This window comes from Telopea speciosissima, chromosome 5 (assembly GCF_018873765.1).
Source record: "Telopea speciosissima isolate NSW1024214 ecotype Mountain lineage chromosome 5, Tspe_v1, whole genome shotgun sequence".
Taxonomy (NCBI): domain Eukaryota; kingdom Viridiplantae; phylum Streptophyta; class Magnoliopsida; order Proteales; family Proteaceae; genus Telopea; species Telopea speciosissima.
In genome coordinates this window covers 2734073-2746625 of record NC_057920.1, presented here as the reverse complement: position 1 = coordinate 2746625, position 12553 = coordinate 2734073, and the positions used below count along the sequence as shown (strand labels likewise).

Sequence of the window (12553 nt, the reverse complement as noted above, 5' to 3'; positions counted from 1 at the left end):
AGGCAAATGTCTCAATCTGTTAAATATGCTTAAGTGATTGAGTTCTTCACGTAATGGAGATGAGTTTACCCTTCCAGTGCTGGAGCCTTTTGCTGATAAGATCCAATATAGGGGTACAATGGTGACCAGTCAATCTGGCAGGAATGAGAGGAAGACCAAGATATTTGACTAGGAGGGAACCTAGGGAGAATCCCGTCAGGCGAAGGAGATTTTCTTTTTCAGATTCCGAAACACTCGAGAGGAAGATATGGGATTTCAAAAGATTGATCCGAAGATTGGAAAGGCTCTCGAAGAGTTTAAGGGAAGACATAATGGAAGAGATGGAACAAGGGTTAGCCTTGGAAAAGATCATGAGATCGTCCGCAAAGGCAAGGTGGGTGAGGTTGAGGGCCTTATACTTAGGAATGAGGGAGATGAGGAGCTGGTCAGTTTTAGATTGGATGTTCTTAGAGAGGACCTCAAGAACAAGGGAGAAGAGAAAGGGGGATAGGGGGCGTCCTTGACGGATTTCCACTTTGGAGGGGAAGAAACAAGCATGGGAGCCATTGATGATGACAGAGAAGGAGAGGATATGCAAGAGTGAATCCAACGCATGAAAACAAGGGGAAAGGACATTTGAGACATAACATCGTAGATGAAGTCCCACCGCAAGGAGTCAAATGCTTTATGGATGTCAATTTTCATGAAGGTAGTAGGGGGATGGGATTTACAATAAAAAACCCTGACAATTTCCGAACAAAGGAGGATGTTATTGGGTATACTTCTCCCATAGATGAAAGTCGATTGGTTTGGGCTAACTACAGAAGCGACCACCAATTGGTGCCGATTAGCCAGAATTTTGGCAATGAATTTGTAGAGGAGATTGCAGAGGGAGATAGGCCTGATATTAGAGAAGGAGGAGGCCCCTTCTTTTTTGGGGATGAGGCAGAGAAAGGTCTGGTTGATGCAGGGGAGTTGATTGGGCTTTTAAAAGAAGCTCCGGATGGCTTTGATGAGTTCATCTTTGATAATGTCCCAGCTGGCCAAGAAGAACCCCATGCTGAAAGCGTTAGGACCAAGGGCCCGATTAGACTTATGAGAATGAATCGCTTAAAGGATTTCATCCTTAGAGGGGATAGATTGGAGTGAGTCAAAGAAAGAAGAGGGGACAAACTTGTTAATTAAACCTTGGGGGGGGGGGGGGAGAGGGGAGGGCAGAAGAGGGAGGACAAGAAGGAGATGGCTTCCGCCTTAATGTCATGGACAGCGGTAAGAGAGGTACCATCTCAGAAATGAAATTACAGTTAGAGTGGGCTTTCAGGGTTCGATGGAAGTAAGCCGTGTTAGAATCTCCAAGCTCCAGCCATTTGATACTGGATTTTTGCCTGAGGAAGCTCTCTTCTTGGGAGGAAAGAGAAATAATAATGTAATCCTAGATGGGGATAAAGCCAACTATAGAACCAGAACCAGGATCTGCTAGGGTTTAATGGGATCGGCTAGGGCAGAATTAGGTAACTAGTGAAATTAGGGTTAGGGTTTAAGGAGGTCTAGGGTTTGATGGATCGGTTATGGTAAGATGATATAGGGAAACCTTCCATTGAAGGTCCTGAGTTGCTCTAATGGAGTTAAATGTGTAAACTTGAGTAGATGGTAAGTTAGGCTTAGGGTTTCGGGTTTTTGAAAAGGAGAATAATGTAGGAATCTATGGTTTATAATGGGTATTGTGGGCAGGGGCTTGGATCGTTTTTCCCTAAGAGTGAGAGGGAGCTTTGGTCCAAGTTTGGGCAGTTTCTGATGGTGGGTTCAGGCTGGGCAGGTTTTAGGTTATGGAAGTGATGTTTGGAGATGGAGGGATGTTAGGGTGTGGTTTAGAGGATTAGGATCAAAAGGGTTTGGGGATGGGGATTATATACTTGTTGTTGGATGGATCCCTGAACTGGTAGCAGATCTGGACAACTGAGCTATGAATCTTTAAACAATTGGCAGTAACAAACTTGAACAGATTTGAATGCACTTGAAGGAGAGAGATAGTGAACTAGTGAAGGCTATCTCAGAGTTATTCTCAGCCTCACCTTCACAGCCTATCTCTGGACAGTGGAATGCAACATAGCAATTTTCTTATTCATTAAATCGTGGGAGGCTCTCAAGAGCTCTTACAATATATCGCCTTATGGCTGGACCGAATTCAAACTTTAACTATGACTAACAACTTAACTACTCATGATTGAAATAGGAATACTAATTAGGACTTCTAACTAGGATTCAAACTTAGGGATGTAAATGGATTTTCGTAAATCCGTATTCGATTTGCGTTCGTATCCGTTTAGGAGAATCCAAATCCGTCCAAAACTAATCGGATACGAATATGATAATCCCCCTATCCGACCGATTATTATCCGATTAGTTTAGCAGTCTGACGGTAATAAAATATCTGAAATATAACTCTGTGTTTGTCTATCCTTTTAAGTTACCTTATTGGATTTTGTTATTTTATTTTTATAAATTTATAAGTTAAGATAATATGATTCTTTTTCTAGATTTGCTATTGGTTTATATATATTGTTTTATGCAATGTGATACATGGAATTACATATCTATTAAAAAATCAAAAGTAAAAAACATAAGAGAATAAAAGACTAAGAAGAGTAGAAGAAAGGGTAGTTACTGAACTCTCAAGTCTCAACCCTAACCCTCATCATAAAAACGGTAAATATGTTGACGGATAGTCAAAAAATCGTTTTCGATCCGTATTCGTATCCATTTAGGAGAACCTGTATTAAAAAATCACTATCTGGAAATTATCTGAATCAATCCGAAAATAATCGGATACGAATATGATAATGCCACTATCCGACTGAATTCGATCCGTTTACATCCCTATTCAAACTTGCACTAGGAATCCTAATTAGAATTACAACTCAGTAAAAAAATTGACTTGACAAATAACAAAATTAAAATCCTAACTCAGCCCACGATTTGTACTGCTGGTGTAGGGATTCCCTTACACCAACCCGATGGCTATTCATGCTGGTGTAAGGAAGAATCCCTACACCTGCGGCTGGTTTTAGACAGGCAATTTACATTAAATAAGCTCTAAGGATAGCCTTTTTCCTTCCTTGAACAGAGAAGGGTTAAGCAAGTCCGATTGAATTTGGGATTGGACTTGGGAAAGACTAGAGTGGTAAGAGGAAGCCCCCGAAGAGATGTACCAAAGTGGAAAAATTCCAGACTAGAGCCCCTTGTCTTATTACCAAATGTTCTTTAAGATAGGGGTATAAAAGGGTTTTCAAAAAGTAGTTTGAAAGTGGCATATCATTACGTCATTATGAAAAGGTGTCATTGTCATTCACATTTATGTGAAATGACACTATTACCCTCGTTGGAAAAAGATTGTGTATCATACTAAAACGGCAAAAAAGTAAGGCTACAAATTATTTGACACCATGAGGGGGGTCTTTAAGAAAATTTCTTTATAAAATTATACTATGTTAGGGAAGAATTGATTAGTTACTAAGTAAAGTCTATTTAGATTTTGGTTTTACAAAAAATGTGATTTTCCAAATAAATTTCTTAAAAAAAATAAAAAAATCTTCCATTAAGGCAAGGCATGTGAGTTTTTCCAGTTTATAAATAATTCAATTTTTATGAATTAGAAAGGGTGTATTTTAATCATAAAGATGCTTACTGAACAAACAAAAAGTAGTTCAAACCTTCACTGGAAAGTAATATATTTTAAAATTTTGGCTAAATATTATTCACTAGGGCCTGATATGTTTCCAAATCTCACAAAGCATTTGTTCTGCCACATGGACAGATGATGTGACCATTCTGACCGTTGGATAGAAAGGAAACAGTCTAGATTAGCCACACATCAAATTTCAGAGTCTAATTCAATCAAATCCGCCCTTGTAATGGCACGCATCATGTGTATGTACATGCATATTTATCAGTACTCTAGACATTACTGTGCACTCTCCCAACTCTTAGAAGAAACAAATGGTTTATATAGAAAAAAACAATGAAAATGGACGGCTCAGATCTGTCTTGTGACTTCTGGAAATGTCACAAACAGTTGTGACTTGTGATATCGATAGCTGCCCTTAAAATTTCATCACTAAATTTAAAAACCCTGATTGCTCCTCACATACCAAAACTCCAAATAAGCCTGTGGCAACTTCTTCAACTTTCCATATCAACCTATTTTAACCTTACAAGGAAAACCCTTTTTGTAGTTTCTAAGTAAGAATCTCAGTCATTGGGTTTATATCCCATCGAATGGCTCAAAATCCAAGATGCAGCCACTGAGCCACTTGTGTGGAAAGTCAATCTCTCTCGTGAGACATGCAAGTAAATTGCATTTACCTACCTTCGCAATGATTTACTCATCCATATCTATTATCTATTCAAAATGTTATATCCTATTGAGCTTGTACCTTTTGCTTTTATTTTCGTTCTTGTTCAATAAATGTCTCCCATGTTTTTAATATGTTAAACTATGTTGTACTTGTAGAAAAAAATTTGAAATATTGATTTTCCGCTTTTGCATTGCACAAATTCTATTTTGCTAAAGGTTGTTCAAAAGGAAAGAGAAGAGAAACTTGCAGAAATTTTAAAGGATCGGCTCAATCAATATGTACAAGGAAACAAGGAGGGTTTTATTAGTCATGCAGAAGCTGAGGTATCAAGACTTTCTAATGCAGGTAGTGCTCTGACCAACTTCTTGCTTTTTCTCAATCTTATCTACTTTACACTGTTGTGTGCATAACAAGTTTCTGCTTTTTACTGTGATGATAAATTTTCAGATTTAGAAGTCCTGGGTAAAGGAGTAAAAACTTTTCTTTATTTTTGGGGGGTGGGGGGAAAGGGGAGTTGACCCAAAGAAATTGTGAATTACGTGTAGCTTTCCCAGTTTATAAGTTACATAATGTCACTTCTTATTGTCATTCTCCTTTCTTTTGCTTTCTTATGAGCCTTAATTACTATTTCCAGGAAATGTGGCTAGTTTGAGCCTGCATGATAACACTTCTATTTCTGGGCTTTGTTTCCGTTCTAGGATTAAGTTTTGGTATTTCTATTTCTGGGCCAAATTTCTTGACAAAAAAATGCGTTTGATAATTCGTAGTAATTTCTATTTCTGGGCCATAAAAGAAACAGAAACACATTTGTTAATGGGCAGTAATTTTTTGTTTCTGAAACTTCTATAAATTGACAAAAATACCATTGAATACTCAAAAATTTCAAATAATGCAACTGTATCAAGTATAAACTAAATTGTTTGTAACAATATCCATATAACAATAATGTTCCAACACATTAAAACCTCTTCTTCTCAGCTCCTCCATCTTTCCTTCTCGGACTGCTTGGGTCATTTCTCCTTCTTTTTCACTGTGGTTTATGCCCACAATAGTCATTCTCTGAGGATTCCTCTTTGGTCTGATCTCAGTTCTCTTGCTAGCCATATTGGGCTCTGCCCTTGGGGTTTGGGAGGTGATTTCAATGTCATCAGGTACAGCCATGAAAAACAAGGAGGTGATAACTTGGACCTTGAAGCAATGAATTCTTTCAATGAATGCATTAAGGACATTGGAGTGAATGACTTGAGGTGGTCTGGTTTCCCCCTAACTTGGACAACAAAAGGGCTGGAGTTAATCGGATCTCTTGTAAGCTGGATAGGGTCTTGGTCAGTGAAGACTGGCTTTCAGCCTTCCCCTCTTCCCATGCTTCCTTTGACAATCCAGACATTTCCGACCATTCCCCCATCTCCCTTACTATTCAGCCTTTCACTTCTTTCGGTCCTAAGCCCTTCAAGTTCTTTGACATGTGGTCCTCCCATCCCTCTTTTCTCCCCACTGTCTAAGAAGCTTGGGACAAGCCTGTTTTTGCTTTCTCCACCCCCCTCATTGCCCTCTCTAAAAAGCTTAGAAATGTTAAGGCTGCCTTCAAGGATTGGAATGCAAACATTTTTGGCAACATCCCCCAGCAGGTCACGGATTGCAAGGCTAGACTTGCCTCTATTCAGCTTCAATTGCAGTCTAACAATCTGGATAGTGCTCTAGCAGCTGAGGAAAAAGACGTCTCTTTGGAGCTCTCTTCTTTACTGGCCTAGGAGGTAAGCTTCCTCAAGCAGAAATCTCGAATCAAATGGCACTTGGGAGACTCTAATTTTGCTTACTTCCACCATTCTCTGAAAGCTCGAATCAATTATAAATTTATAACCATGGTACAAAATCTCGCCATATTTCATATATCTTGAGTGGTCCGAGAAGAGATAGCATACCGAAATGGAAAAATACAATATTTCGTCGATATCTCGTGATATATCGACGATATATCGTGGACTCACGAGATATCGGCGAAATATCAAATTTTAACTTAGAGTGTCACGTGAGCAGCCCCTTATATTCACATATTTCGCAGGTCTCGGTCGAAATATCGACCAAGACCTGCTATAGCTTACAAATTCCACCATTTTGCTTCTTCTTCCACTCTTCCAAGCTCTAATCCAAGACTCCAAGCATTGTTCAAGCACTTTGTTGATGGATTGTCGCTGGAAAACACATCAGAGGCTCATCTAAGCACATCCTACAAACCTTTTTTCACTATTATGGAGTTTATGAGAATATGATTTATGAATTATGTCTTATGAGTTTTAATTAGTTTGTTTAAATTTCTCTTATGTCTTTAACTGCCTAATCAATGTGTATTTAACTATTTATACATTAGGGTCGGCGACCGTATACTGTCAAGCAAGGGTGCAAGCCCAAAACACCACTTTGAGTTCTTTTTTTTTGCAATATGAAGGTTTAAATGTGTTTATTAAGCTTAAATAAGGGTGTCCATGAAATATTGGGCCTAGATATGACCAAAAACCCACCGAGATGGACTCCCGAAATATTGCAGGAAAAATGCAATATTTTGGCGAAATTTCCGATATCTCGGTAGGCCCGAGATACCGATATATCACGAAATTTAATACCTTGATTATAACTCCATTATTAAGCTCACTGCTCAAGATGGCTCTACTGCTTCAGCAGTAAAAGATATCAAGCACTTGTTCAGCACTTTAAGGATTTATTTAGAGGCTCTCAGATGGACTCCTCTTCTTTACCGGATGACCTGCTCAATAAATTCATCCCTCAGCCTTATTTTGACTCCTTGAGCTCCATTCCTAAAGAAGATGAGATCGTTGCTGCCATCCACTCTCTCAAGGTGTCTGGTGCTCTTGGGCCGGATGGTTTTAGTATGGGATTCTTCTTAGCTGCTTGGGACATCATCAGATTGGACCTTATTGCTGCCATTGAAAGCTTCTTCTTTAATCCTAATCAGGTCAAAGGCATCAATCGCACTTTTCTTTGCCTTATTCCCCCAAGGAGGGGGCTTCTACTATGAATGAATTCAGGCCTATAGCTCTTTGCAACCTGCTGTACAAGTTTATTGCCAAGATTCTAGCTCGCATGCTTAAAAGTGTCGTGGACCTCCTTGTCAGTGACAACCAATCAGCCTTCATCCCTGGAAGGAGCATCTCTGACAACATCCTTCTCTGTCACAATATAAGAGGGTTTGATAAGAAAAATCATGCCCCCTCTATCCTTTTGAAGATTGACATCCATAAGGCTTTTGATTAATCTTATGTGGGATTTAATTTCTCAAGTGATGTCCAAGATGGGTTTTCCGGCGATCTTTGTCAACTGGATTCAGGCTTGCATCTCCTCCCCAAGGTTCTCAGTCTTGATCAATAGCAGCCCGGCGGGTTTTTTTGAACCTTCAGTGGGTATTCGGCAGGGTTGTCCCCTATCCCCTTACTTGTTCACTTTGGCTTTGGAAGTCCTCTCCAGGAAAATTCAAATTGCCATGGACCAGCAGCTCATTTCTCCTCTGCCAAAGTGTAAAGCCCTCAAGTTTTCTCATTTGGCATTCGCGAATGACCTGATGATTTTCTCTTAGGCATCCTTGGCCTCTCTTGAAGCTTCCTTGCTCTGTCTTCAGCATTTCCATGAGTTGTCCGGCCTTCGTCTCAATCCTTCAAAGTCTCTTTTGTTCTTTGCTGGGGTTTCAGATTCAGACAAATTGGCTTCATTGAGAGATCTGGTTTCCAAGAGGGCCATCTGCCTGTCAAGTACTTGGGTCTCCCTCTATTTCCTACCAGGCTTACAGCTCACCATTGCACTCCGATGCTTGATCTCATCCGTAAGAGGCTCCAGTTATGGAAAGGCAAGCTTCTCTCTTATGCAGGCAGGTTGGTTCTTATTCGATCAGTTCTGGAATCTTCTTATATCTATTGGTCCGGCATTTATGGTCTTCCCCAAGCTACAATCAAGTCCTTGGAATCTCTATTCGCTTCTCTTTGGAAAGGTAATGAGTCTTCTAGATTCCTTCATCCTCTTAGCTGGGCAGCTGTGTGTCTTCCTAAGAAGGAAGGAGGTTTGGGCAATAGAAGATCAAAGAAGTGAACTTTGTTTGGATCATCAAGCTCATCTGGAAGATTGCCTCTAAACAGAAGAGCATCTGGGTTGATTGGATTTACTCGGGCCTTCTTCGTCAAGACTCCATCTGGTCGGCTTCTGCTACCTCTGATTCTTCTTGGATCTGGCGCAAGATCTTGGACTCCCGCCATTTGGTTCTCCACAAAATCCAAACTCAGATTGGGGATGGTCTCTCTTCTTATCTTTGGCTTGACCACTGGCACCCTAAGGGGATTCTCATCAACATGATAGCTCCTCGTATCATTTATGCTTCCAGTCTTCATAGGCTCTCCTTGGTTGCCGATTTCTTAGGCTCGGCTGGTTGGTCTCCTCCCCCCACTGCCTCTTCGGATCTTATTCTCATTTGGAATGACCTTCCCTCCATTTCCAGAAGGCTTATGAGTAGAGGCGATTGTGTTTCTTGGAAAGCAAGCAGCTCCAGCTCATTCTCCTCAAAATCTGCTTGGGATCTTATTCGTCTGAAGGGTCAGCTGGTTCCTTGGAGAAAGCTTCTTTGGTTCAAGCATCACATCCCTCGGCATTGTTTCACTGCTTTGAGGATTTTCTCCAATTGCCTTCCAACCCAGGCCTTCCTTTGTCACCGCCAGATTCCGGTGTCGCTTTCCTGCTGTCTCTGCTGGAGCAATGTGGAAGACACTGACCACCTCTTCTTTGAGTGCCCTGCTGCAAAAGCAATCTGGAAAGGTATCCTGATCAAATGCTGGCCTGCCCATCGTAGAATCCTGCCTTTCTCCCATGAATGGATTTGGATTGATATGACATTTGCTGGCTCTTCTATCTGTGACATTGTTGGGAAGCTAGCTTTTTGTGCTGCTATTAACCATATTTGGATGAAGCATAATATCAGGAAATGGACCTCCAACTTTCGCTCTTATCAGCAGATTTGGGATTCCATTTCTTTTGAAATTAAGGCCAAATTAGCCTCAGCTCCTACATCTTCTTGTATGGACTCCCCAAGGAACAGGCTTAATGTTGCCTCCTGGGGTCTCTCTTCTGTCTCTCTTGTTGCTCCAGACCCTCATCTCTGATTCTTTGTTTTGTTGCTCCCCTTTTAGGGCCATGTAATTTCCTTTTCCTCTTTGGTAATGAATTTCTTATTCACCCAAAAAAAGAAAATATAACTAAACAACTATTATCAAATCTCAGCCAATCAATGCTCTGTAGCCAAATGGTTTGCAATATTTTTTCTAACAATGTTCATATGATTCGTTGCCTGTAATGGGGCATCCACCTCGACATCCAAATCACATCCAAATCAGGGGATTCAATTCGTAAATCTGGCCTTCCATAATATTCAAATTTCTTGTCTGCCTACTGCTCATCCCCATATAACAATAATGTTCCTACAAATTAAAACAAAATATAAGTAAACAACTATTATCAAATCTCAGCCAATCCATGCCCTATAGTAAATGGTTTGCAATATTTTTTTTGACAATGTTCATCTGAGTCGTAGCATGTAATGGGGCATCCACCTCGACATCCAAATCAGGGGATTCAATTCGTAAATCTGGCCTTCCATAATATTCAAAATTCTTGTCTACCTACTACTCATCCCGAATATAGTTGTAGATTGCATACTATGCAACAACGATATAACGCTGCCAAATTGTGAATGGATGCGTCTTTCATAAAATGGGTAAGCAATTTTTCAATGCCCCAAATGAACGTTCGATGACATTCCTCAAGGAAGAGTGCCTATGGTTGAATAGCTCCCTAGCAGTTCTAGCTCGCCTTCCTCTAGCCCTATATTCTTGCAAATGGTAACGTTCTCCTTTGAATGGAGTAAAAAAACCTGGCGTAGATGGATAACCGGAATCTATATCGTAGTATTTCCCTACAATATATGTAAAAAAGAATATCATTTCAAATATACTCTGACTTGTGAGGTTTGCATTTTAAAAGAGTGGAATTTCGTGAATACTGGCTTGATCAATGTGATCATAGCCCAGCCTTTATTTATAATATTGAAATCATATGACAAAACTATAACTAAGCAATGTGGGACTAGAACCCACATACAAGAATACCCCCACGGACAGATTTACCCTTGGACCCATATTACAACACTCCCCCTCAAGTTGGTGCATACATATCAAATAGGGGCTCTAACACGGTGGACTATCCAAAGGGGGACACGGGTGGATAAATAATTTCAACACCTGTCCGTGCCCAGAGGGACTCGATACCGTGACCCTTGCCTGCTCTGATACCATGTTGGAACCGCTTCCTCTAAAAGGCCGACCCCTTAGGAAAGGGAGGAAACAAGATGTATATCATACAGGAGCTCTAACACGGCTGACTATCCAAAGGGGGACACGGGTGATGAAATAATTTCAACACCTGCCCACGCCTAGAGGGTCTCGATACTGTGACCCCTGCCTGCTCTGATACCATGTGGAATTCCGTGAATACTGGCTTGATCAATGTGATTATAGCCCAACCTTTGTTTATAATATTGAAATCATATGACAAAACTATAATTAAGCAATGTGGGACTAAAACCCACATACAAGAATACCCCCACAGACAGATTTACCCTTGGACCCATATTACAACACTCCCCCTCAAGTTGGTGCATACATATCAAACATTCCCAACTTGCTAATAATAGGAAAAAACAATTTTGTACTTAATGAATGGATATCCTACATGGATATCAGCCAACTATTTACTAGACTGAATGAATGGAATACAAATAATTCCTTGTTCCAGCTTCTCTTTGATGAAATGCCGGTCAATCTCAACATGTTTGGTCCAATCATGTTGGACCGGGTTGTGAGCAATGCTGACTTGCTGTCACAGTAGAGTCGCATAGGAAGATCAACACTCATCCGAATCTTGAAGAAGCCCTTTGAGCCAAAGAAGCTCACAAATACCTTGTGTCATAGCTCGGAATTCAGCTTCAGCACTAGATCGAGCCACAACAGTTTGTTTTTTGCTTCTCCAAGTAGTTAGGTTACCTCCAACAAATGTGCAATATCCAGATGTGGACTTCCTATCATCAGGACTGCCAGCCCAATCTGCATCAGTGTATGCTTCTATCCAGAGATGGCTGTGTGGAGATGACAATACTCCTTTCCCCGGAGTTGACTTAAGGTAACAGAGAATTCTGTATGCTGGCATGCTGCTTCCAAGTGAGAAGAGTGAGGATCATGCATGTATTGGCTGACAAGGCTTACAACAAATGTGATGTCTGGCCGGGTATGTGAGAGGTAATCAATCGACCCACTAATCTTTGGTAGCTGCCTTTGTTCACTGGCTCACCTTCCTTACTCTTCAAATGTGTGTTGGGCTCTAGAGGGGTATCTGTTGGTTTACACCCAAGCATCTCTGTTTCTTTCAATAAATCCAAGATATATTTCCTTTGAGAGAGAGATATGCCCTTAGCTGAATAGGCATCCTCAATCCCTAGGAAGTACCTCAATTTGCCCAAATCTTTGACTTCAAACTCCGTGCCCAAATAAGCTTTCAGCTTCTGAATCTCATGTGCATCACTGCCTGTAATTACTATGTCATCAACGTAGACAATCAAAAGGGTAACTTGCTGTCCCACTCTCGTAACAAACAATGTGTGGTCTGCATTGCTCTGCTTATACCCATATGCGATTATAGCCTTGTGGAATCGGCCAAACCAAGCCCTTGGGGACTGCTTCAGACCATACAGGGCCTTCTTTAACTTGCACACTTTCCCCCGAGTCTCTGAAGAGGTAAAACCCGGGGGTACCTCCATGTAGACATCTCCTTCCAAGTCTCCATGTAGGAAGGCATTCTTCACATCGAGTTGTTGGAGTTCCCATCCTTGATTTACAGCATAAGAAATGATGACCCGTATAGTATTCATCTTCGCTACAGGAGCAAAAGTCTCTTGATGATTGATTCCTTGGGTTTGAGTGAACCCTTTGGCGACCAATCTCACCTTGTATCTCTCTACAGAACCATCAACCTTGTGCTTCACAACAAAGACCCATTTACAACCAGCAAGCCTCTTCTCATGCAGAGAACTTACCAAATCCCAGGTCTGATTTTTCGCAAGAGCAAGCATTTCTTCATTCATTGCCTCCTTCCACTTTGGTTTTGCTATTGCTTCT

General features: G+C 40.8%; 1 protein-coding gene across 2 annotated transcripts in view; it reads left to right on the top strand.

The window, feature by feature from the left end:
- Nucleotides 1-12553, top strand: part of LOC122661813 (chaperone protein dnaJ 10) — an 81595-nt gene that overhangs the window by 54204 nt on the left and 14838 nt on the right. For both annotated transcript variants that reach the window (XM_043857327.1, XM_043857326.1), the window contains exon 5: nt 4550-4679. In XM_043857327.1, coding sequence (XP_043713262.1) covers nt 4550-4679 — 130 coding nt within the window. The remainder of the gene's footprint in view (nt 1-4549; nt 4680-12553) is intronic.